The 26284-nt window shown below is 49.4% G+C and overlaps 1 protein-coding gene across 3 annotated transcripts in view; it reads right to left on the bottom strand.

Moving 5' to 3' along the window:
• TMEM63C (transmembrane protein 63C) overlaps nt 1–26284 on the bottom strand; it is a 77394-nt gene that overhangs the window by 22756 nt on the left and 28354 nt on the right. Inside the window, exons 2-6 of one of the 3 annotated variants that reach the window (XM_077819188.1) lie at nt 23892–24087; nt 22902–23039; nt 2520–2634; nt 1795–2011; nt 749–828 (exon numbers count right to left, since the gene is read on the bottom strand). In XM_077819188.1, coding sequence (XP_077675314.1) covers nt 749–828; nt 1795–1992 — 278 coding nt within the window. In that variant the 5' untranslated portion in view covers nt 1993–2011; nt 2520–2634; nt 22902–23039; nt 23892–24087. The remainder of the gene's footprint in view (nt 1–748; nt 829–1794; nt 2012–2519; nt 2635–22901; nt 23040–23891; nt 24088–26284) is intronic. The other 2 variants (XM_077819186.1, XM_077819189.1) reach the window with 2 other exon arrangements.

The raw sequence follows: 26284 nt of genomic DNA, 5'->3' as shown, positions 1-26284 counted from the left end.
GAGGATGGGGTCCCCTCACCGTTAGTGGCTTGCGTGTTAGCTCAATAATTGCTGCACAAGCTAACGGACTCGTGAGGGGTTTGTTATTTAACCTTTTGGTGCAAAGTTCCCTATTTCTTCCTGGTTTTCCAAGAAAGAAAAAAAGGAAGGAACATGTTCCTTAGCTCTGAACCTACAAGTGAAAGCTAATGCAGCCCTGGCGCTGACTCTGATACACCCGCCAGTGTCACTCTAGAGAACCTGGCCCTGCCAGCGCACGGACAGCCCTGCCACTTCCACTGCTACAGAACCGAACTTGCCTTCAATCCGCCCGCAGCGTGGGGACAGGAGAGAGCTCCAGAGCTTACTAGTGGCAGCATTCCCGTCCCCGCCCCAGAAATGTGTCCACATTATAAAACCCAGCAGCACAATGGGCACTAACTGGCCCCCATCTTGAAAGGCTCAGCAGAGAAGCTGACTGGGCCATGGACGCTGAACTGCCCTCCCATCCCTAGCCAGTGTTCCTCCAGGGCAGGGATGAGGGAGCCAGTGAGAGAAGGTTGCCCTGCTGCCACCCATGCGGTGTGCCTCTCCGTGGGGATGAAATCCCAAGGCTGCCGGTCTGGCACCATCCAGCAGCCCTGATATTGACTCTGCTGGGCTTGTTTTGGAATAAGGGCAGGGAACAGACCCCCCACCTCCTCTTCCTGCTCTGTCACAAACACTTGGGGGATGCCACCAGCCCCTAGAAAGGGAGCTCAGTCCTCACCTGTCATTATCCATCAGCAGGGCCAGGCGCCCATAGTCCCAAGCTGCTTTCCGAAGGCAGGAGAAGACCAGGAGGAGGAGCTGCAGCAGGAGAGAGAAAGCAAAGGGTTGATGTTCCAGCCACCTGACTTCTAGAGGCCCCTCCATTCAGGGGGGTTGCCCTCCACAGGTGGGCCCAGACATGACAGCAGAACCAGTCAAAGCTCCTCTCAAAGCCAAATTGAGTCCTGCTCCAGTGACTCCGTTGCAACTGGCTCCTGGTGACTGCATTCACACACCCCAGCAGAGACCCACAGAGTCCAGGGTACTAAACTGCAACACCCATCCACACAAGGTGAATATACCCACACACAGGCACACAACCAAGGTGACCATACACACATACACACACAGAAAGGCAGAGACCCATATAGCCAGGGCAAGCCCCACCTCATCTCTCTCTCTCTCTCTCTCTCTCACACACACACACACACATAAACGCAGAACAAGAGCCACACTCAAAGAAACTACCTCCCACCTCGTAGTCAGAGCTGTATGCCCAGCATAGTCACACAATACAACCCTTCCACACCTTCCCAGGCCCAGTTATACACCCACCATGGGCTCAACACATGCTGGAACCCACCCAGATGCCTACAGGCAGAATCTGATACCTGCTGCAGGCTCACATAATACACACACATGTCCATGATTATGACACTCGTCTCTCCTCGGGGACTCCACCTGCACACACACGGCCTCGTTGGCACCAGGAAAATCAGGGCTCATAGTTCACCACCTGGCCAGCTCCATTAGCAAGAGCTGCAGTGGAGACAGGGCTCAGGCATTCTGACCACTGTGTCATCTGACCACGCTGAATAGGTGATGTGGTGTCACACTTTAGTCCTGTGTGCGGTTCTAGTCACGCTGAGTCACTCCCACCCCGAGGCCTGCCTCTTTCCGTCCCCAGGTCACTTGAGACACTGCCGAGAGACTGGGCAGACACTGGGAGGTGGGGACAGGGGGCAGTATGGCACCCTGGCACGGCCCCCTCCTCGCCTCACTCACCAGCCAGAGGATGAAGTTGATGGCGAGCACGGTGGGCACGCCGCCGAATGGCAGCCCCTGCAGGACCGTGCTGCGGGACCGGGCGCTGAAGCACTGCTCCTCCGTGCTGTTCGCTAGCGGGTCCAGGAAGCTGAGGACATCTAGGGAGATGGGGTTGGCACCCCCGGGTGCAGGCTCAGCCAAGTACACGGTGTCCATCTGTGCCTCCACGCAGACCCTGCAAAACACCTGGGCAGAGTCCACCAGGGGCAGGATGGAGTTGGGGAGTGGGGGAACATTAGCGGGCAGGAGTTCACAGCTACTCCAGTCCTGGCCTTCCCCAGCAGGTGGAGCTGGCTGTGAGCACGGCTATTAGAGCCCCAGCCTCTCTCAGCAGGAGGCACCACAGAGGTGAGTGTAGGGCAGGTAGCTGTCAGAGCGAGCGCGTAGCTAGTGCAGTCCCAGCCGCTGGCGCTGTAGGAATCAGCACAGGAACACGGGATGGGCGAGCTCCCAGCTACTCAATTCCCAAGCTCTCTCAGCAGGAGGCGCTGTAGGAGATGGGGCAGGGCGCTGGTGGTGGGCCGCTCACAACTTCTCCAGTCTTAGCCTCTCCCAGCAGGAGGTGCCATGGGGAATGGGGAAGCTCCCATCTGCTCCAAGCCCTGTCCCAGGGCTACACTCCATAAGACTACACACGATTGTTGTCATTTGGTTTTCAGATGCCGTCTCATTTGTACTCATACCTGACCAAGGTCCCTCGCTGCCTTCCCCACTCAGTCCTGGCGGCTGGAATCAGTCACTGCCATCACGCTGCGGCCAGTGTGTAGGAGTGAGGCACTGAACCGTTCACCAGAGCTGCTATGAGAAAGAGAGACACTGATACTAGGAGAGGGGCAGACAGGGCTCTGCTCACCTTGTTCCCACACCAACTTAGTTTCACCTTTTGTGGCAACCCAATAAATTACACCCTCCCCCCCCCCACACCAATACTCAGAATCTTTGATGTTATAAAGTCCTGTTGGATCCTCCAGTTCATCTTCCTGCCAGCATAGGACTGTTCCTCTGGGATATTTCCTCGGCTTTACTACAGTCCAGTTTCAATGTCCCAAACGATGGGGCTCCCACCGCTTCCCCTGGGAGATGACATGACAGCCTCACAGAATTCGCTATTAGGAAATATTTACTGCTATTCACCTTCAATGATTTCATCCTAGTCCCTTTTGCTGTATACCCTTGAGCAATCCCCTGCTCCCCTGGGGGCTTCTACCTGTCAAACACCTGTGACCCGCTACTGGCCCCTTGGTCATTGCTTAGCCAAGCTAAACATACCAAGCTCTTGTCATCTTTCCTCATAAACCAGCCCCTCCATCACTTTCGTTGCTCTCCTCTGACATCCTCCCAACTTGCTGATATTTTTCTGGCCCTGAGGTGCTTGGGATTGATCTCACAGCAGACATAGAGACAGAGTTCATTGCCTCCCTGCTCCTGGAGGAGCTGTCAGAAATGAGGCAGAGTTACTGGCAGTGGGGTTGCTCACAGCTAGCTACTCCAATCCTGGCCTTGCCCAGCACTTGTTTCCCGGCACTGCAAGTCCAGAGCTACTTTTCCAAGTGTTCTTGCCTCTGTCAGGACTTGTCTTCACTAGGAAATACTGTGTTAAAATAGAACGACATGTCACCAGCCACAACTAACAGGTCAGCGTGGACCAGGACTAGTTGTGGTTGGTATCACGTGAGCTGCCTTTGCTCCTCACAATAGTGTTTGAACACAGAAAGGCTTCCTACTGCCAACAGGCCTCACCGGCCCTCCAGGAGTTGGCTCAGCTGGACTCCATCACATCAGACCTATCCAACAGTTGAGCTATTTTAGCATTGTTCTGACTCCATTCATTTTCCCTGGTAACCAGAGGAGGCCTCCTGGTTTGAGCCTCCCAGCTAATCCCCAAAGCAGCTTTTTTGGAAAACAGGCACCATGTTAGCAGCTCCCTGCAGACACTGGTTTTCTGCCTACTTCCTCTGGCTCTGTCAATCTCGCTGTGATTTCACGCTCTTTTCTTCTGAGCCCTCAGCTGATCCCATCTGCTCCTGGCTATTTATTGCATTTAATTATCCCAAGTTGCTCTATACTAGTGGCTCTCAACCTTTCCAGGCTACTGTACCCCATTCAGGAGTCTGATTTGTCTTGCGTACCCCAAGTTTCACCTCACTTAAAAAGTACTTGCTTACAAAATCAGATATAAACATACAAAAGTGTTACAGCACACTATTGCTGAAAGGTTGCTGACTTTCTCATTTTTACCATATAATTATAAAATAAATAAACTGGAATATAAACATTGTACTTACATTTCACTATATAGTATATAGCACAGTATAAACAAGCCATTATCTGTATGAAATTTTAGTTTGTACTGACTTTGCTAGGGCTTTTTATGTAGCCTGTTGTAAAACTAGACAAATATCTAGATGAGCTGATGTACCCCCTGGAAGACCTCCAAGTACCCCCAGGGGCACACATACCCCGGTTGAGAACCACTGCTCTATAACTCCCTCCTCAGCCTCTGTCAAGGCTACATTCTGACTCCCCATAAAAATGGACTTTGGGGTAAGAATTTCCCTCTGGTTTTCTACAGTAAAGACTGATGCCAAAAAATCCACTTATCTGTCACACTCCCATTCTCTTTAACTGCCCCCTTCCCTCCATGGCCGGCCAATGCATGTCTCAGTGCAGCCTCACTCCTGCTAATGTACATGAAAGATGGGCTCTTAATTACCTAGATAGTGACTAAGACACAATGCGGCCCCTGCTGCACCTCCAAGAGGAAGGGGGTCCTTTCCCCACATGCCCTCCAGGCCAAATGGATAGTCCTGACTCTGGCTGAGCCAGGGCTGGTTTTGATGGGCTCCTGAGACAGCTGAGTCCAGCCCTCCTCAGTCAGAGGGATGGAGTTTGTAAGAATATAGGCCCACATTAGATTTGGATTTTAGCACGTGTGCTAGGCCCCCAGCACGTGTGCATAAAGAAAGAAATCAAGAGAAAGAAAAAAGTTGTCTGCATTAAACTCATAGTGACCCCAATAATACCAATGTTGTGTTATTTAAGCTTTGGGCTAAGCAATATAAATAAAGAAAACACGGTTAACTGGGCACCAGGGATAGTACCATAATTGGCTAGAAATGTCCATTAGTTGGGAAAAAATATGGCAAAGTAAGATAAGGGGAAAAACCCTGACAAGAGCAGAGTGTAGCCCTAAACTGCTTCATCTAACTCGAGCTAAGGTCCAACAACCAGCAGTGACAACTCTTGCTTGTTATAGTGTAGAATGTTTGCTAGGGGTTCTTTGTCAGAGCTTTTCCTTATGCCTCGAGTCACACCATGATGGGAAGGTGTCTCCCAGGTCTGAACCTGTTGCATTTTGGTCAATGCTTATAAACAGTTTTGTTGCTAGGGTAGGGAATACAGGTGTGTATATATATGCTTATAGTTGTATTTTGGTTGTAATGAACACCAAGTGGCCTTTGGACTAATAGGAATGCCTGTGTGGAAACTGAGTCATGGTAAACCTTAATAAACTTATTAGGAAAATTTTTTTAAAGAGATTTGGCCTAGTGTGGGGCCTTTTTGGTGGGGGGGGGGAGGAGGGAAGAAATCTAGGAGGTACAGCACCTCCAACAAAAGATAGGTGAGAAAACCCAGGTGAGTAGCTTGTGTGAGTCACTTTTTGATCCTGTCCCAAGCTAGAGGACAGGAGAAAAGGAGGACTTGTGGCACCTTAGAGACTAACACATTTATTTGAGCATAAGCTTTCGTGAGCTACAGCTCAATTCATCGGATGCATTCAGTGGAAAATACAGTGGGGAGATTTATATACACAGAGAACATGAAACAATGGTGTTATCATACACACTGTAACAAGAGTGATCAAGTAAGGTGAGCTATTATCAGCAGGAGAGCTGGGGGGGAAAACCTTGTGTAGTGATAATCAAGGTGGGCCATTTCCAGCAGTTGACAAGAACGTGTGAGGAACAGTGACGGGGGGTGGGGTGGGGAATAAACATGGGGAAATAGTTTTACTTTGTGTAATGACACAGCCATTCCCAGTCTCTATTCAAGACTATGTTAATTGTATCCAGTTTGCAAATTAATTCCAATTCAGCAGTCTCTCCTTGGAGTCTGTTTTTGAAGTTTTTTTGTTGAAGAATTGCCACTTTTAGGTCTGTAATCGAGTGATCAAAGAGACTGAAGTGTTCTCCGACTGGTTTTTGAATGTTATAATTCTTGACGTCTGATTTGTGTCCATTTATTCTTTTACGTAGAGACCGTCCAGTTTGACCAATGTACATGGCAGAGAGACATTGCTGGCACATGATGGCATATATCACATTGATAGATGTGCAGGTGAAGGAGTCTCTGATAGTGTGGCTGATGTGATTAGGCCCTATGATGGTGTCCCCTGAATAGATATGTGGGCACAGTTGGCAACGGGCTTTGTTGCAAGGATGGGTTCCTGGGTTAGTGGTTCCGTTGTGTGTTGTGTGGTTGCTGGTGAGTATTTGCTTCAGGTTGCGGGGCTGTCTGTAAGCAAGGACTGGCCTGTCTCCCAAGATCTGTGAGAGTGATGGGTCGTCCTTCAGGATAGGTTGTAGATCCTTGATGATGCATTGGAGAGGTTTTAGTTGGGGGCTGAAGGTAATGGCTAGTGGCGTTCCGTTATTTTCTTTGTTGGGCCTGTCCTGTAGTAGGTGACTTCTGGGTATTCTTCTGGCTCTGTCAATCTGTTTCTTCACTTCAGCAGGTGGGTACTGTAGTTGTAAGAACGCTTGATAGAGATGTTGTAGGTATTTGTCTCTGTCTGAGGTTTTGGAGCAAATGCGGTTGTATCGTAGAGCTTGGCTGTAGACAATGGATTGTGTGGTGTGGTCTGGATGAAAGCGGGAGGCATGTAAATAGGCATTGCGGTCAGTAGGTTTCCAGTATAGGGTGGTGTTTATGTGACCATTGCTTATTAGCACCGTAGTGTCCAGGAAGTGGATCTCTTGTGTGGACTGGTCCAGGCTGAGGTTGATGGTGGGATGGAAATTGTTGAAATCATGGGGGAATTCCTAAAGGGCTTCTTTTCCATGGGTCCAGGTGATGAAGATGTCATCAATGTAGCACAAGTAGAGTAGGGGCATTAGGGGACGAGAGCTGAGGAAGAGTTCTAAGTCAGCCATAAAAATGTTGGCACACTGTGGGGCCATGCGGGTACCCATAGCAGTGCCGCTGATTTGAAGGCATACATTGTCCCCAAATGTGAAATAGTTATGGGTGAGGACAAACTCACAAAGTTCAGCCACCAGGTTTGCCGTGACATTATCAGGGATACTGTTCCTGACGGCTTGTAGTCCATCTTTGTGTGGAATGTTGGTGTAGAGGACTTCTACATCCATAGTGGCCAGGATGGTGTTTTCAGGAAGATCATTGATGGATTGTAGTTTCCTCAGGAAGTCAGTGGTGTCTCGAAGATAGCTGGGAGTGCTGGTAGTGTAGGGCCTGAGGAGGGAGTCTACATAGCCAGACAATCCTGCTGTCAGGGTGTCAATGCCTGAGATGATGGGGTGTCCAGGATTTCCAGGTTTATGGATCTTGGCTAGCAGATAGAATACCGCTGGTCGGGATTCTAGCGGTGTGTCTGTGCGGATTTGTTCTTGTGCTTTTTCAGGGAGTTTCTTGAGCAGATGGTGTAGTTTCTTTTGGTAACTCTCAGTGGGATCAGAGGGTAATGGCTTGTAGAAAGTGGTGTTGGAGAGCTGCCGAGCAGCCTCTTGTTCATATTCTGACCTGTTTATGATGACGACAGTATCTCCTTTGTCAGCCTTTTTGATTATGATGTCAGAGTTGTTTCTGAGGCTGTGGATGGCATTGTGTTCTGCACAGCTGAGGTTATGGGGCAAGTGATGCTGCTTTTCCTCAATTTCAGCCCGTGCACGTTGGCGGAAGCACTCTATGTAGAAGTTCAGTCTGTTGTTTTGACCTTCAGGAGGAGTCCACCCAGAATCCTTCTTTTTGTAGTGTTGGTAGGAAGGTCTCTGTGGATTAGTATGTTGTTCAGAGGTGTGTTGGAAATATTCCTCGAGTCGGAGACGTCGAAAATAGGATTCTAGGTCACCACAGAACTGTATCATGTTCATGGGGGTGGAGGGGCAGAAGGAGAGGCCCGAGACAGGACAGATTCTTCTGCTGCGCTAAGAGTATAGTTGGATAGATTAACAATATTGCTGGGTGGGTTAAGGGAACCACTGTTGTGGCCCCTTGTGGCAGAGAATCTCTCAGTAATAACATCATGTGTTATTACAGCCTCTTTCATCCTGAAAGATTCCAAACTGCTCTTGCCCGACAGAGATTGCTCATTCTTCCCTGAAATGTATCCACTTCTGAGGTGTAACATTTAACAGCAACAGCACACAGCAAGTTGTGGGAGAACTACCCTGTATGCCAGGGGATCTCAATGTTTTCATAGCAAGGGCCACATCTTCATTGACAGACACCCGTTCACCATCACCCGGCCCCGCCTCCAGTCCCACCAGGGATCAACTAACAGCTCTGAGGCAGCTACAGAGATTGCCTAGTCGGAAAGCGGCATTAGAAAGGTGTTAAATGCATTATTCACCTTTAAGAGTATGAGTTACCAGCTAGAAACAAGGAGCAGCAGCCAGCACCAGTTGGGGGACCATTGTTGTCTGCTGCTGGAACTGCTGTGTAAATTCAGGGAGGCAGAATAGAATTACCTAAATTGGGATGGGGGATTAAAACTCCTAGTTTTACTAAGTGCCATGAAATCTTTAGTGGGCATGGACAGCCAAGGCCCCAGCTTCATTTTTCATACAAAAGATGGCACCCCCATTGGCACAGCACTATGCTTCACAGAGGGCCAGGAGTGACTTGGCAGGAAGAAGGCTCTCTCCAAAGCTCCCATCTCTGCGATACCCGGAGGGGGAACAGTCTGCACCATTATTATTAAACAGAGAAGTGCTATGGGGCAACCTTAGCTATAGGCAAACTAGGCAGCTGCCTGGAGGCAGGAGAGGCTGGGCTAAAGCTGAGTGGCGCTGCGACCTCATGCGCCAAGGGTGCAGTGAGAAAGCGGGGGGGCCAAGTGCCAGGTCACAGCGCCACTCACTCAGATTTGGCCCAGCCGGCCCCACCCCCACCCTCGTCGTGATGGAAGAGCGGCCAGGCCAAACCTGAATGAGTGGTGCTGTGACCTGGCACTTGGCCCCCCACTTTCTCACTGCACCCCCCACTGAAAAGTCTAACATGCCTCCTGCACCCAGCTGAGAACCTCTGTTCTAGAGGGTTAGAGGGGGCAGCATGCTGAAGTTTTGCCTAGGGCAGCAGATCGGCTTGAGTGGCCTCTGGCAGTGCTACATAACTCAGCATACCAGGTCGTGCAGAATGGCCTTTCTGTGCATTGGAGGAGGGGTAACAGAGGGAACCAAGATTCCAGATTCAGCAACAGGGCAAGTAATAAAAAATACTGGATGGAGACAGAGGGGCCAGAGTCTCCCAGCAGGAACCTGCTGCTCCAGAAACCAAGCACAGTGAAACCTGTATGTCTAGCCACCAGCTCTCCCTGACCACTGTACGAAGGGCTAACAAAAATCTCAGGCCCTATGAGATCTGCAAGCTCCTCTGAACTAATGCACTCTGCAGCAGGTGGCCACGCACCTGATGTGTGTCCAGTCTCCCCCATCCCATCCAGCTGTGCAAGTTACAATCAACCTTTTTTGGGTGGCTGAGGAGCAGAAGCTGCTTCAAGATCAGGGATAGCTTTTCTAAATGGGACGAATGTTAATGACAACTCTTTTAACTTGTTTCAATAGAGAGGGGGCTCTGGGGTGGATCTAGTGAGGGATCCCCAGAAAGCTATGGGGCACAGTGCTTAGTGAGTGGTTGGGGGGTAGTGCTAAGCCAGGGGTCGCAAAAGATCCAAGAACGACAGTGCCCAGTGAGAGGGACCCAGGGCTATGTGTGAGAATCCAGTGAGAGTTCTCTGAAGGCCTCATTTTGTCATGCTGTGCTAAGTGGCCAGTTGCCAACATGGATTCCCTATAGAATCATAGATGTGTAGGACTGGAAGGGACTTCAAGAGGTCATATAGTCCAGTCCCCTGCGCTGAGGCAGGACTAAGTATTATCTAGCCCATCCCTGACAGGTGTTTGTCTATCCTGTTCTTACAAACCTCCAATGGCGCGGATTCCATAACCTCCTTAGGTAATTTGTTCCATGCATTAGGAAGTTTTTCCTCAAGTTTAATCTAAATCTCTCTTGCTGCAATTTAACCCCATTACTTCTTATCCTGTTCTCAGTGCACGAGAACAATATATCACCCTCCTCTTTAAAACAACCTTTAATGCACTTGAAGATTATCATGTCCCTCCTTAGCCTTCAATTCTCCAAACTTCAACAGACCCAACTCTTTCAGTCTTCCCCCATAGGTCATGTTCTCTAGACTTTTAATCATATGTGTTGCTCTCCTCTGCACCTTCTCCAATTTGTCTGCACCAGTCTGAAGTGTGGTGCTGAGAACTGGACACAATACCCCAGCTGAGTCCTTATCAATGCTAAGCAGAGTGGAAGAATTACTTTTCGTGTCTGTAATACTTCCCAGAATGATGTTCGCTTTTTCTGCAATAGTGTTACATTGTTGACTCATATTTAGTTTGTGATCCATGATAACCCACAGATCCTTTTCTGCAGTACTCCTTCCTAGGTAGTCATTTTTCCATTTTGTGTGCGTGGAATTAATTATTCCTTCCTAAGTCTAGTACATTGCACTTGTCGTTATTGACTTTCATCCTATTTATTTCAGACCAATTCTCCAGTTTATCAAGATCATTTTGAATTCTAATCCTGCCCTCCAAAGCACTTGCAACCTCTCCCAGCTTGGTATCATTCACAAACTTTATCAGTGTGCTCTCTTTGCCATTATCCAAATAATTTATGAAGAAATTGAATAGAACCAGGCCCAGAAGAGATCCCAGCGAGACCCCACTCAATATGCCCTGTGAGTTTGAACCATTGATAATTACTCTCTGAGTATGATTTTCCAACTAGTTGTGCACCCATCTCATAGTAGGCTTGTCTATTTCCCTAGTTTGCTTATCACAAATATTTCAGTGTCACTATTCAGCTGGTTCCCTCCTGGGCAACTCTCACTGGCTTGTTTCAGAGTAGCAGCCATGTTAGTCTGTATCTGCAAAAAGAACAGGAGTACTTGTGACACCTTAGAGACTCACAAATTTATCTGAGCATAAGCTTTCGTGGGCTACAGCCCACTTCATCGGATAAACAGAATGGAACATATAGTAAGAAGATATACGGCTAAATTCAGTGCCTTGCATAATGACAGGTTTCAGAGTAGCAGCTGTGTTAGTCTGTATCCATAAAAAGAACAGGAGTACTTATGGCACCTTAGAGACTAACAAATTTATTTGAGCATAAGCTTTCGTTGGTGGTCACAAGAAGAATGACACAACATCCCCTTCCCTCTCCCAGCAGCAACAGGTGACAGGGCCCAAGCCCAGTCCCAGAAATACAGGATCTGATTTGGGTCTGTGGTTTTCTCCAGTATCAGCAGAGGATGAAGTGGTGACTGATCTATCCCCAGGGTCTGTGGGAGTAGCAGTGTCTCCAATATCCCTCCTTGAACCAACCTTCTCTTCCATGCTGATGACCTCGCTGTCGCTGCAGGACTGTGCTTAGTCTCTGTGCATTCAGAGGGCAAGGTCCTGGGATCCAACTAAACCTGCTGCTTTGGGGATGAGAGAGGATCTAGCTCAGGGTTGGCAGGCTGTACTGAACCTTATGAGGAGTGCTATCGTGGTGCCGCAGCCTAGAGTCAATATGCTTCCACCCCCAATGCTGCCTTTTAGTGCCTCCAGTCACTGCTGTCTTGGCACCATGGGACTGGACTTTGTGGCTAGCGGCATGCAGGGTCCTGCACCGTTTTAAAATGATGGCTCCGTAAGTAGCGCTGAGCACCTTGTTCCATGAACACTGAGCATGTAGCCAGCACTGTCCAGATCTACTGGCACCCTGCTCCTTTCCATGCCCCGTCTCCCTCTGAGGGATTGGGAAGAGGAAAGTCAGGGAGCAATGCTTGGATCTGGTGCAGCAAATCCTGGATCCCTAGGACAGGCTGACTGGGGCTCGGTTTTGTACCATGAACTGTTATACTTAGCAAGGAGAAGGGAAGGGAAGGGCCCTCTCTACTGTTTTGCTGGACACGCTTGTTCCCCACCTCCATCCCTCATGATGTTGCACCGCACCCCTAGCCACTGCACCAGGCCATGCCAATTTCCTTGCAAACTGCTGGTCTCGTTTCAACCTTCCTCAAGTGTCTAGTGTGCTATGGCAATGTAACGTGCTGCAGATGTGCCAAGCACTAATATCCTGATTGCCGTTAATGCTAGAGCCAGATGAAACACCCCTGAGTCTGTTCACAAGCAGGTTGGTAAGCTGGGTCTCACTGCTGGTGAGTGTTGGTTTCATACCCTTCTTTTTATTTATATTACAACCAAGATCAGGGCCCTGTTGTGTTAAGGGCTGTACAAACACCCAATAAGAGACAGTCTCTGCCCCAGTGAGCTTACAGACTAAATAGACATGACAGACAAAGGGTGAAAGTGAAAACAGGCACAGAGAGAAATTAAGGTAACCCAACAGTTCAACCAGGAATAGAACCAAGACTGCCCAAGTCCCAGTCAAGTGTCCTACCCACTAGACCACACTTCCCCCTGGAATTTGGCCTTACGTTGTGGGTCTGATCCAAGCAATAACGAAGGTGAAAACTGAGACAACCAGCTGTGCCCAGCACTGTGCAATGAGGATGGGGCTTTGCTTGACCTGATGGACCTGCCCATGGGACTAAGCACGTGCATGATGCGTATAGCGCTCTGCTCCGCTGGGACCAGATGTGATTGGTTTTGCTACAGAAACAAATGAGAATCCCTCTGCAAAGAAAATCTGCCTCTCTACAGGAGCAGCAAGATGTTCTGATGGAAGAGCCTCAAAGAAAGTATATGTATGTGTGCAAAACACTTTGGCTTCTATCTTTGAACCTGGAACTCACCAAGGCTTAAGCAGTTTGGGGTTTGGTTGGGAAAGGTTCCTGTGGATCTAGTTAGCATGCTGACTCCTGGGGAAAGGGAAAGTGCCCCAGGAGCTTCAGTCCCCAGGAGAGGTTAAGGATTCAGACCTTATATCTTATCCAGCACAGTGCCACCTAGCACTATGTTGGGTATTGTGTCCTGTACTCACCCCCACCTCCTCCTCCTGAGTTATCCCCCCCCACAGAACTGCATCCCCAACCATCACACTGGGACCGTGGAGTCAGTGCCAACTCGGTGCCTGTGACTGAGTCACCCGGGCTGCTCCCTGAAGCACCTTGGAGGTCTCACATCCAGTACTTACTGACTTGGCCTGATCCTGCTTAACATGTGAAGTCTGACAAGATCCCAGCCCAAGGTGGGATGGCTGCAGGCCATAAATTTGGCCTCCCATCAGGAGAGGTTCTATGTCATCTTCTTGGACTGGCAGGATCTTTCCTAAGGCTGTGTCTATACTAGATAGTTGGATCCCATTGGGATCAGGGGCTGAACTCCTAGTTTTGGGGGGTTGAGAAGAACTCTTTGCAGTAGGGCTGCCTCCCATTCCTCACTTGTCTCCTCCTCCCCTTACCAAGTCAGGGTGAATGATACGGTGAGCCCCGGGGCAGCCCCATGGAGATGACAGAAGCTCTGGAAATGGGATTCCATGTGCATGGGATAAGTGGTCCCATGGAAAAGGAATGAGCAGGTGCATATGAGTGCGAGCAAGGTGAGCCCTTTGAAAAGTGAACTGGGGACAAGGGAATTTACTGCAGCCCTCTTCTCAGCCTGCCAGTGCCCTAGCCCATTGGTCTCTGAGAGAAAAAAGCCGCCCCACAAGGCTGGCGAGGTGTCAGGGGAGCAGATGAAGGCACGGGGCCAGTGAGGGTTAAGCACTTCCCTGTAGAGCTGCACTCAATCTGTTCATCTCTTGGGTGCATGTCTCCCTCCCTCCCTTCCCCAGGTAAACAACAGAGCTGTCGCCATCTGGCATTTTCAGCTGCTAAATAATTAATCTCCCTTTTGTTAACAAGGAGAGTAAGTCTCTGATGGACGGAGCTGTTGGACCTCTAGCAAATAAACCAGGAGGCTCCTAGCAACCTGCAGCTCCTATCCCACCTCCGACCTGCTTTCCTGGAGCTAGATCCCATGACTGGTGACTGTTTCTAAGAGTGACAGGGAATGGATCACTTGATGATTACCTGTTCTGTTCATTCCCTCTGAAGCACCTGGCAGTGGCCACTGTGCACTGTTGGAAGACAGGATACTGGGCTAGATGGACCTTTAGTCTGACCCAGTATGGCCGTTCTTATGTTCCTTATGTTATGTTCCTTATGAGCACTACTTACTCTTCCTGCCACAGGAGAGAGCCTACTAGGTCCCTGATGCTGCCCCCTTCCCCACTAGCTATCTAGAGAAGCAGATTATAGCTTTGCTGATCTTCGTCCATCCAGGAGCAGATTCTTCCTGTACATGCTGCATTTCATTTCCCTCCAAGTTTTCCTATCCATATGCCTCCCAAAGGCAAACCTCCGGTGTGCCCCCCAAATTCAGCTCCCAAACCAACTCCTGCCCCATCTCTCCTGCCCCCAATTCCCTGAGCTTGATTCACTTTTTTATTGCTGAACTTTGGGGATTGTAAGAAATTTTAGGAACAGAAAGAGAGCACCCCTACCCAGCACCCCTGCCCTCCCTCTAGTTCAGCTCCATTCCACCCTCCTCCTACCCAGGCCCATGACCCTGCCCCTCTGCAACTCAATCGCAGCCCCAACTCAGCCTCATTACAATCCCTCCAGTCCCATCACATAGCCCAGAGCCCTAAGCTGGCTCCAGTGCATTATCCAGTACTTCTCAATCAACCTCAGTCCCACCTCAGACGTCTCCTTCTCCAGACGCCAGTGCACCGGGCACCTTTCCAGCGCAGGTGTTCCAAAACAAACATCCTGGTTTCCTTACGGTTAAAGTTGCAGAAGTTACTAACACTCTGATGCAAACTACATAACTACAGGCATACCATGAGAATAACCAGCTGAAGGGAATTTACCTAAATATTCTATGATTCTTGCTTCATACGTTTGGGCAGCAATAATATCGTGGTAATTTCACCTTACACATTCCCATAATGACCTGAGCTCTGTCCTGCAAGACATGCTTATGAACTCTTTCAACTGAGAGGTCACTAATTATATACCTTATTTACAGAGTCATAATCATACTAACGATACATATGTTGAAAGGGCTCTTAACTCTGACCCACAAGATGTTCTTAAGGTTACTACTGGAAAGCATAGGTTAATTTCCACATGTCATTATGATTGTGAAATACTCTGGTATTCTAAAACACTGCTAACACCACGGTATGCAGCAGTATTGTGGGTCAGTACTGCAGCATATTAAATCATTTCTTTATAAGGGAGAGCTGGGTTGAGTGAAATGCCTTTTAGACACTTACTTACCCCTTTCTAAGCTGTTCATTGAATAACACAAGTACAAATAACCAAGAAGCATACTGCTCTCTGTACCCCAAAACTAGCTTGCCCAACTTCCCTTAATAGGAAAAGAGGATTTGGGTTTAAACTCTTATCTCTTATTTTGGAAGTACTTAGGAATCTGCCTCCCTAAATTTCCCCTGACATTTTCAGCTGGATGCATGGTTATGCTTCCCTTCTGTTCTAAACTGTTGTGTCGTACTGTTGTGTGCTGTAAAACAGCTTCTGTGTTCTGCACCAGAGGTAGTTGCATTTCAATGTTGTGTGCAGGGATTACTGTACAGAGAATTTGTAAAGGTCTTTGGGACGAAAGGCCACACAGATTATACTAATAAGTGAGCATGTTCTAACGGAACAAGCCAGGGACATGAAATCAGGAGACCAGGTTCTATTCCCAGCTATGCCACTGACTCACTGTATGACCCTGGGCTAATCGCTTCCCCTGCTCTGTGCCTCGGTTTCCCCATCTGTACAATGGGGATAACCCTGATCTACAACAGAGACATGGGTGTGTGCCTTAATGTCTATGAAGTTCTTTGAGATCCTTCTATTATTATTTATTATTTGTATTATGATAGCACTTAGGAATCTCAACCAAGAAACAGGGCCTCACTGTGCTAGGCGCTGTACAGACATGGACCAAAGACAATGGTCCCTGCCCCAGAGAGCTCACAATCTGCATGTCAGGCAGAGCACAACAGGTGGATGAAACAGCTGAATGAGCTGGGGTAGGGGACTGGTTGATGAAGTTACAATAAAAAAGAGTTTAGCAGAAAAGCAAAAGTCACAGCACGTTGCTTGCCTGACCAAGATGACAAGTGAGAGATCCTAAAGAAGGCAAAGAAATATATACACAATAAAATAAGAAATTTTATCCAATTTATAGATAAATCTGTGACCTGCCCTGAGTTTTTCTCACTTAATACAGATATTTGTGTTTGGACAAAATATTTCTCCTTCAGATCTTGTGTCCTTGCCACATTAATAATAACACATTGTACAGGACATTGAGACCCTCCAAAGGAGGCCACTATAGACAAGAAAAGAATTAAGTAAATCTTACAGCTAGCATGGATAGAATCATGCATAATTCATCATTTATTTGGCGTATTTTGTTTTTTTCCTGTCCACAAACTGTCCATGAATGGCCCGTGATTCTCTTCGATGTGTTATCCAAAGTGATTTCCCAGACAATTTCTTCAAATTTCTGGACACAGAGTATGTTTCTGGTGTCTGACTGGATGAGCGTAACGTGCAGAATCAGATGTCCTATTATAAATATGAAATTTGCTTTACGTGAATATTGTCCTTTCCCTTGAACATCCTTGCCAGGAACTCACTTGCTAGGGCAGGGGTGGGCAAACTACCGCCCGGGGGCCACATCCAGCCCTTCAGATGTTTTAATCCAGCCTTCGAGCTCCTGCTGGGGAGCAGGGTTCGGGACTTGCCCCACATGTGCCGCCTGGCCGCGCCTCCGTGTAGGAGCCAGAGGGGGGACATGCTGCTGCTTCCAGGAGCTGCTTGAGGTAAGAGCCACCTGGACCCTGCACACCTGACACCCTCCTGCACACCAACCCCCAGCCCTGATCCTCCTCCCACCCTCTCAACCCCTTGGTCTCAGCCCAGTGCACCCTCCTGCACCCCAAACCTCTCATCCCCAGCCCCACCCCAGAGCCCGCACCCCCAGCTGGAGCCCCCACCCTTCCCACACACCCCAATCTGCTGCCCCAGCTTGGAGCCCCCTCCTGCACCCGGAACTCCTCATTTCTGGACCCACACCAGAGCCCACACCCCCAGCTGGAGCCCTCCTGCCCTCCCGCATCCCAACACCCAGTTTTGTGAGCATTCATGGCCCACCATACAATTTCCATACCCAGATGTGGCCCTCAGGCCAACAAGTTTGCCCACCCCTGTGCTAGGGTATTTCTGGAAAGTGAATGCACAAAGACCATGAACACAGCAAAGCAAATCCTTTGTAAAATTAAAATGAATAGTCAGTCACTTTTGGGGACAGTATTTGCCTAGGGCTGATCATAATCTTTATCTATCTCCCAGGGGGGCTATCAGCTTTGTTTTGCAGATAAGAAAACAGAGGCACAAAGAGGCTAAGGGACTGGTTCATGGTGGTCACAGAGAGCCAACAGAAGATGTGGGATTAGAACCCAGCAGCCCTGATTCCCAGTTCTGTGCTCTGGCCACTAGATCACACTGCTTCCTGAACTATACTCTCCCTGCTCTCTTCCCCTATCTGCCCTTCCTAAGTATGTGCTGGGGGAGTTTTCTCCAGCTTGCAGGAATGGGATGTGGGGAGAGATGTAATGTGAAGGCCAAGTCAATGCCCCTTAAATCCCCCCTCTCCCCACTCCCAAACTGGGAAGAGTTGATAAAGCTCAGACTTATGACTTTGTGTGATCAGTGGAAGGTCAGTGGTGATCCTAGAGGGGTAGGCAAGGAAAACTGAGCTGGTTACATTGACTCAGCACCACAGACAGGGATCAATAACAATCTCAGGCTGGAACAGGTACGTCAATACCCCAGTGCTGAGCTCAGCACAAACGTGAGAGATGTGGCTTTACCAGAGGAGGGCACAGTGACCTCTAAAATGCTTCAGCTCAGGCTGGCAGGAAAGAGCAAACGCATCATGCCCTGTGCAGGGCACTCCCAATTTCCCACTTGGGCAAAGTGAAGTGCGATGGGGCAACAGGATACCCAAAGCAGGGCCCACAGCGGTGCAAGTAGAATTTATTTCTTATCGGTACGCTGCACGAACTAAATGGGGGGGGGGGACAGGCCGTGACCTCCCCACCTGACTCCTCACGAGACCCCAGCCCGCCCCCAGCCTGGGGCCCTGTGCTCTCCACCTCCTCTCCCCATGATCCATCCCACGTTCCCGGGGAGGGGAGGGAGGGCTCTGTCCTTCTCCCACTGTACCGGAGACTTTTGAACCACAGGGCGCTCTGGAACGCCACTGGCAAAAGAAGCAGAACGTCGGACGGCCCCACGCTGGCAACTCCACTGGTGTCACTGTACTGCTCCCAGCCCCGCTCCCAGCCCTCTGGCGGGGCTGCGGTACAGACCCCGGACAGGAGACACAGGCACGTAGCTGCGTGGAAGGCCTGGGGGTGGTACAGCTGCGCTGGAGCAGTTGTCGGAGCGGGCCGGGCGGCCCCATGTTATGCTCCTCTTGTGACTTTGTGGTGTGGTGTACAGTTATAAATAGCTTACTGGTACGGCGTACTCTACTACACTACTTGCACCACTGGGCAGGGGGGAGAGTCTTTACTCGTTCTCTCTCCCTATGAAGTTCCCCTCACTTCTCGGGGTAAAGTCCTATCTTCAGCAGTGAGGGGAGGGAACCCTATCTCCAGTGGCAAGGGGTGTGTATGTGTGGAGGGGCAAATCCCTCTGCTAGATGTTGAGGTGTGTGTGGGAGGAGGGAGGGATCTGTATAGCCCTAGCAGAAGCTGGAGCTGCTCTACTCTAACATTTCCTTTGGCTTCAGCCCAGCTCCCTGTCTTCCACCTGCTCCTGGGGCCCTGGCCCCTCCTACAAGTTTCCCCCAGACATGCCCCCTTCCCCAATTCCTCAGCTGCCCCATTTCCCTACTTCAGACCAACTCCCTTTCCAACTGCCCTGGAGTTTTCCAGAATCTTCCTGGTCCTTCCTCCTCTTAGTAATGGGGCATCACTCCCCTCACAGCACCGCCCCAAGTGTTTGCCTATTGTTTAAACCAGCTTTACCTTAGAAAAGACATATTCAAAGGGAAACACATTGCTCTTCCTTACAGCCACCTTCCCGTCTCATGCCATCACTCACCACAAATCCATATTGAAAAATGAGGGCTGGCTAAAAACCACCCTTCTCCCATTTCCTGGCTCCCATCCTTCGTACAGCGTTCTCTTTTCAAATCACACATTCCGGCCCAGAACAGCTGCTGTCCCTGAGGCCCTTCAGGAAACAGGCCCTGGAGGCTAAGGAGGGGAACAACCTATTCTGCCACAGAGGATCTGCTGGGGGTGCATCCTGTTGCTCTGGACTGAAAAAGAGAAGTCGGAGTGTAAAGATGAGGTAAAGAGCAAAGTCAAACATGGACAGTGCACTCTGTCCAGGGATTGGTTCCTGGAAAGTAACGAAGCTGATCTCAAAACACAGGATGCAATGGATAGTGAATGTAATGTGATTTGTAAATGTATATAAAGGCAGGGGAATGTACTGAATGTGGGAGCACACTGAGAAGCTCTGATGTAAACTGCTGATAGCCCCAGAAGCTGACCTGGTGCCAGGGACACTGTTCAACAAGCAATGCTACTGAGGAAGTGTAACATTCTACACCTTGGGGGAGTGTGCTGTAACCCCCATATTCCGCATTTTCATGTAATCGTGATCTTACATAGAAAGCATGCCTTGTAAGGTATCAGGGGAAAGGTTATGATCTGCTGAAAGTCATTTCTCTATCCATAGATGTGTAACATTAATGCATATGAAGTTGTAAGAACTGTGTTGTATGGTTGTCACTAAAACATGCTGTAAGTTGGGGGAATCAGCCAGAAATTAGCTCCCCATAGGCAACAACAAGGAAAGTGACCAACACCCGGGCGGGGTGTCAAACAACACATCAGCAGCCATTGTCCAGCAGGGGAGCTACAATGCAATGACTCACCTGCATGAGACCACACTAGGGGAATTGCTCCACCTTGCTTGGAGAGACTCACCTCTCCTAACTCTGAAGGGTGGTAGAAAGCCAAGAGGGAGGAAAGGACATGATAAGAGGAAGAGACATTTGCCATGCTCTTCCTCTCTCTTCCACCTACATCTACAGATATCACACCAAGTGACTGAAGTGCTGATCAAAGGGGAGAGCCTGGCTGAAGAGCAACCAGCCAGCCTGTGGTGAGAAGCATCTAAGTTTGTAAGGGCACTGAAAGTGTTAAGATCAGCTTAGAATGCATTTTGCTTTTATTTCATTTGCCCAAATCTGACTTGTTATGCTTTGACTTATAATCACTTAAAATCTATCTTTATAGTTAATACATCTGTTTGTTTATTCTACCTGAAGCAGTGCGTTTGGTTTGAAGTGTGTCAAAAACTCCCCTTGGGATAACAAGCCTGGTACATATCAATTTCTTTGTTAAATTGATGAACTCATACAAGCTTGCAGCGTTCAGTGGGCATAACTGGACACTGCAAGATGGAGGTTCCTAGGGTTGTTTCTGGGACCAGAGATATTGGCTAGTGTCATTTGGTTGCAAGTAGCTGGGAGCAGCTTACATGCCATAGGCTGTGCGTGAACAGCCCAGGAGTGGGGGGTTCTCACAGCAGAGCAGGGTCAGGTTGGCTCCCAGAGTCAAGGATTGGAGTGACCTAGCAGATAGCCAGTCCAGATAACACCAGAGGGGAACGTCACAGGAAGCCCCTTCAACCTCAGCTGCATGTTGCCCTTTGCCCCCAAGAACATCAACGCAGCACTAGGCAGCGTTTGGCATTCTGCTCGTTTTCCTTCATGATCCAGGCATCACAGTGCCACGGAGTGGTCAGGAGGATAAATTTCTGCACTCCCAGCAGTGTCATTTGGGTCTCCAGTAGAGGGAATTACTGGTGCAAGAAAAATTTCCCCCCATGTTTTCCTACCCAACCTTACCAAGCCCTCCTACCCCCACCTCCCTGAGCCCATATCTTAGTGCTGGGATGGCAAGCTCCTTGAGACTGATATCCCAGAGTCTCTACCTCACCCTGATTATCCCTACTGGAATCTGTTTGGGAAGATTTTCCTTTGCTCACAGCCATTTGGAGTGGGCTTTAATCCCATCAGACCCCAGATGTGTGCAGAAAATCTGCCCCTCCATGAGACCAGACCTGGGACTAATCACCAGGTCAGCAGATTCAGGAAATCTGAGCCTCCTTTCACATCCCACAGCCCCTACACAGCGTGTGAGCTTCTGTGAGGTGAACACAGCCTATGGATCTAGTCATTACCTTGTTAATGGGCTAGAGAAATTAAGCCGTGTGTGAAAATCACTACCTCTGAGTCCTGAAAAGAGATCAGACCCCAGTGATCTGGGATATATTGCCTTCTGCATGAGGACTGAATGGCATTCCTCTCTCAAAGAACTACACACTGCCCATCAGACCCAGATTCCACATGCAAATGTCCCACCAAGAAATGTTTTGATTGAAATGGTGCCTATAGCCCCGGACCAGAGACCTAACTACTAATGTCCTCTCCTGCTGTCCCCTATAATCAGGGGAATCGGCCAGCAATCCGCAATCAAGGGACCTTTTCTCCCCCAATTTTCTGAAGGGCTGGGGATCCCCCTGAGACCTTAGGATCACTAGGGTTCTTCTGTTGTACACAGATACGGCCCCAGCTCCACCCTTGACTCAAATCTTCTATTTGCACCTACGGTCTCTAACCATGGTGCCTACCTTTCCTGTCTGGCAATCTGACCCTACCACCGTTCCAGCCTTGCTGCAGCTGTGCCTCTACCGACATCTTAGCCAGACCTTCCACTCCTCTCACGTCTGCCATGGCAGCTTCCTTCTCTATGGCCTCCCCAGAGTCCAGCTCTCCAGACTCCAGCACCTGCACAGTGCTGCTGCCATCTTCTTCAATGCACAAGCAGGAGCAGTCCCATTGCCTCCCTCTCACGGACCATGGCTGGCTCCAGGAGCATTTCAGGGGACGATTCAAATCTGCCATCTTTGTTTTTAAAAGTTCCAGGGCTATGGCTCAGAGGACCTCCAGGCCTGTCCCTCTTTCTACTCCTCTGCTCACTTTCTCTGTCATTCTACCACCAGGCTCCTCACTGTCCCTCTGCACAGTGCCACCAGGTTGGTGAGACAGCCTTCACCTCTGCAGCTCCCAGAATCTACAACAGCCTCCCCATATTTCTTCACCCAATCCACGTTCCACCTAATTTCAAATCTCTTTTCTCTCTGGCCTCTTAGCGTCACCCTGCCCTGCTGATGATTTGGTGCCTAATTCCATAAGGTAGTTGTCTGAAAGATGCGGTGCAAAGGAACGTGGCATCAGTCCATTCTTCACAAGACCAGCCTGCCAGCTACTTCTCTCTATCAACACAGGCCCTTGCGTGTCTCTTGCTCATAAACTTATTGCAGGGCAATGCTATCAATGTTACCATCTAACCGACAGGAAGAGGAACAGGTAATGTCACAGCTGGAGTAGATGCAACCAGGGACAGCTTTGCTTATCCACACAGCACGTCCAGGATGGGCAATGGCAATGGTATGGGGCCCTAAACAGCCATCAGTGACCAAACGAAGCTCAAATAGTGCGGCAGGGGAGGGAGGAAATAATGGTGTTGAAATATGTTTCCTCTCCTCTTTCACCTTCCCCTTCCTTCTATTGTCTTTTCATGGGTGTAGGCATACAAGGGGTGGGTGATGTGGCTATTTAGATCCAAATGGTGTGGCCAATAAGGATTTTACTATGTGCAGCTCAGGATTACGGTCATCCAATCAGAACTGTTCCTTCAATCCTGACACGAACCTTTATCTTGTGTGCAAACAAAAGGAAAGTATCAGCCTCTCTCTGAAGCCAAGCATCTCTGGATGTGAGGCTGTCCTCTCAGGCTACAGCTCAGGTCCTCTGGGGAGGAGGTAAGGTGCAGGAGGGTTCCGTCTAGTCCTTGGAGATTAAAAGAAGAGTCAGTTTCCTTTGCTGCTGAGGACTTGGCAAAACTCAAAGGAGGGGAAGCAAGCCCCATGCTTTGCGGTGGAAACCGATCCCTCGTTAGACTCAAGACGAGCCTCACCCATGACATCTCAGTTTAACTCTGCATAACTGGCCAAGAATGCCCAAGAGCTCTAGGGAGCTGTACAAGCATTCACAAATTCAGGGGCTCACCCCATCTTTCAATCTGCAGAACAAATGAGAGACTCTCTTCTCCATGCACACTACAACTCCCACTTCCTGCTCAACCCCCCAAATCCCTCAGGACCTCCCTCAAATCACCCCCACACTACTTGCTTCTCCCAAAGTTTCATTCTGCAGCTCATCAAGGAGGGTGCTGTAGTTTGAGAACCATGGAAGGGCTGCAGAGGGGAGCAGAGGCTGCTGTCTGCTTTCCTGCTACTGCCCAGCGCAGGCTGGAGCCCAGCTGAGAGGTTGATCAGAATCTCGCGCTGCTAATTTTGAATATTCTGACCCCAAACCAATGCATAGACAGCTCATCGGGGTCCCCCAGTGGAAACAGCCCCACACTAGGAACCAAACACAGGGCTGCCCCAATCTAGGATTAAAAGATGCTTCTCAAAGGCACCGCTGCCTCCCACCCCCATGCATGCACAGCCCTCATTTTAAATGGAGGGACAACAGGGGAAGCCTGAGTGCTTTTCCTGCTCTCAAGAGAGGCAGGTCAGGCCCATGTTTAGGAAACTCTGCTACAGAGTCACATGAACCCAGGGGCAGGGCCCTGAGATTTGCTTTCTGAAACCAACAAGCCACACAAAGACAAAAGCCTCCTGTAATGTCACATACCAGCGGAGGCGGCTGGAAGGGGTCACACCGGGGGCTGGCGATGGAGTCACTCCGAGGACAGCAACAGCTACTTGTCAAGGGGTGGCGAAAGGTTCTGTGAATTCCTCCCTCCCCCCCACACCTCCTGCTAAACTTCCCATGAGCAGCCTGGGAGCTGGGAAACTCTCCTCCATGCAGCAGCTGCGGCCAGAAGTCTCTGGAGACACAAGACAAAAGATGGTCTCAGGACGTTGGGGCCACCATGGCATGTGTGTGGGTTGTGATGAATGAAGAACTGGCAGCCTGCCCCTACTTCTCTCCTCCCTCCTGCATCCCTGGGGATGCCGGGGATGCCCCTGCACTGGCTGACAGAGGGGGTGGGACAGGCTAGCTGTCTCAGGGCATCCTTCCAGCTCTCATTTCTATGCTTAACTCTGCTCCGGGGCGCCATGGCCGCACCAAGGTCCTCCAGGTGGAATCAGCATCCTCCCTCAGCCTAGTTCAGTCTTCTCTATCCCCAAGCACTAGCAGCATTGCGCTGTCATGGTGCCACGTGAAGCAGGGACGGCGCGTTCAACATCTAGAGTGACAGACACAGTGGGAGAGAGAAACCTGACAAGTTTCTCACGCCCCTCCCCGTTCATTCCCTGCCCCCACCCCCCATCACTGCAGTCATTCATCAAATCCATATGATTCACCGCCAGCTATTTAGTCACTCCTGCTGCAGGGAGGCTGTCGGCTTGGGCTAACGAGGGCACAGCTTGAGAATGGGGACGAAGGGAGGCAGAGCGGCCTCCTATCCTGCCCTGCCCTTTGGGCTACGTTATAAGCAGCTGGCTACCTGCCAGACTCTGAGCCAGCAAGGGTCGAAGCAGTGTCACCGCAGAGCATGGAGGGGCTCTTCCCGGCTGCATGGGGTTTGGTGGGCATCGGCTGTAGCTTCTACAGAAAAACGGTTTCAGTGAGAGACTGGTACAATACTACAAAACCTGCCCCCCGCTGGGAAGCGGGAGCATTGCCTAGTGGTCTGAGCACAGGCCTGGGAGCTGTTAGGTTCTAATCCCAGCTCTGCCACTGAGTCACTGTGTGGTGAGCCTTAGGTGAGGCACTTTTCCTCTCAGTTCCTCAGCTGTAAAATGGGGATCATGGCACTGAGCCAGCTCACAAGAGGGGCTGGGAGGCTGCTTGGAAAGTGCTTTGAAAACAGGAAGTTGTTTGTGAAGCATGGAGGGATATTAGAGGGGAGCATATCTGGCTGGAGAGGAAGTTTGCAAAGGAGACCACTCCTGGGGTAGAAATCACCTTTTAACTTTGCTCTTTATACATTCTGTCTCTTATCCCAGGCTCTCAAAGCATTTTGTGAACACTAATTACCTATGCCTCACAACCCCTCCACACACAGTACAGCATCCTCATTTTACACCGGCCTACACTTTTCACCTTCATTCCTCTCTAGAACTGGTATGTAGTGTGTTAAACAGCTGTCTCATCCCATCCCACAGGTGGCTGTATCTTCACGGATGATAAAGTGATCCCTGTATATAAAGTTTGTTGAGATCTTCATATGAATAGTTTGGTGCTTATTCCACAACCCTGCACACTCCCTCAAGGTTTACCGTTACCTCACTGGGCAGGGTACATGTGGGTGCGTCTGTAGGAGTTACCGTAGCAATGTAATTCATATTGAGGTGATAGTGAGGATGATGAGGGATGAGGAGCTGCCTTTGTAAGAAGCAGATAGGAATTCCACCCCACACATTTCAGATCCCTTAAAAGAATGGTGTTACTGAGAATGGAGGAAATGTTCTGTAGCGGCTATTGCATCTGTATCAGCACTGCCGTCTTCTGGATGTAATGTCAGACACGCATGTGTGTGCATGTGTAAGAGAGACTGGTTACCCTCTATTGGCTGAAACATATAGAGAGAGCATATAAATCCTATACTACTGCTGCTTATGGACCATACCATCAGTTAGGGCCAGTGTATTCAGGGTTAATGATGTTCTCATAGCTAGGCTGGCAATCAAGATATTTCTATGCGATTAGTAGAGCTGACTGAAATTTTTCAAAAAGGAAGTTTGGGGTTGAAAAATGTCCTTTTTTCTCAATTGAAAGTTTTCGTGGAGAGCAGTTGACATGTTCAGATTTTTTGTTTTTGTGGAATTTTTCATAATATTTTTAATTGCAATCTCTGTCCAGATCCTTAATGAAAATGGTTATCCACAAGTTCTGTTTACTGAAAACTGGGGTGTGCGCATATAACAATGTCAACATTTGAAAGCTGCTGTTAAAAAAAATCCAACCAGCATTTTGATAAAACTGTACAAAAAATTGCAAAATAAAAAAAACCCAGGAAAGAATATGGGCCTGTTGTCAACTCTGCAATGAAAAGAATGGACTTTTCCCACAAAAGT

Source organism: Eretmochelys imbricata, chromosome 6, assembly GCF_965152235.1.
Source record: "Eretmochelys imbricata isolate rEreImb1 chromosome 6, rEreImb1.hap1, whole genome shotgun sequence".
Taxonomy (NCBI): Eukaryota; Metazoa; Chordata; order Testudines; family Cheloniidae; genus Eretmochelys; species Eretmochelys imbricata.
Note: the sequence above shows the minus strand (reverse complement) of the source record. Positions and strands in the feature narration are given on the sequence as shown.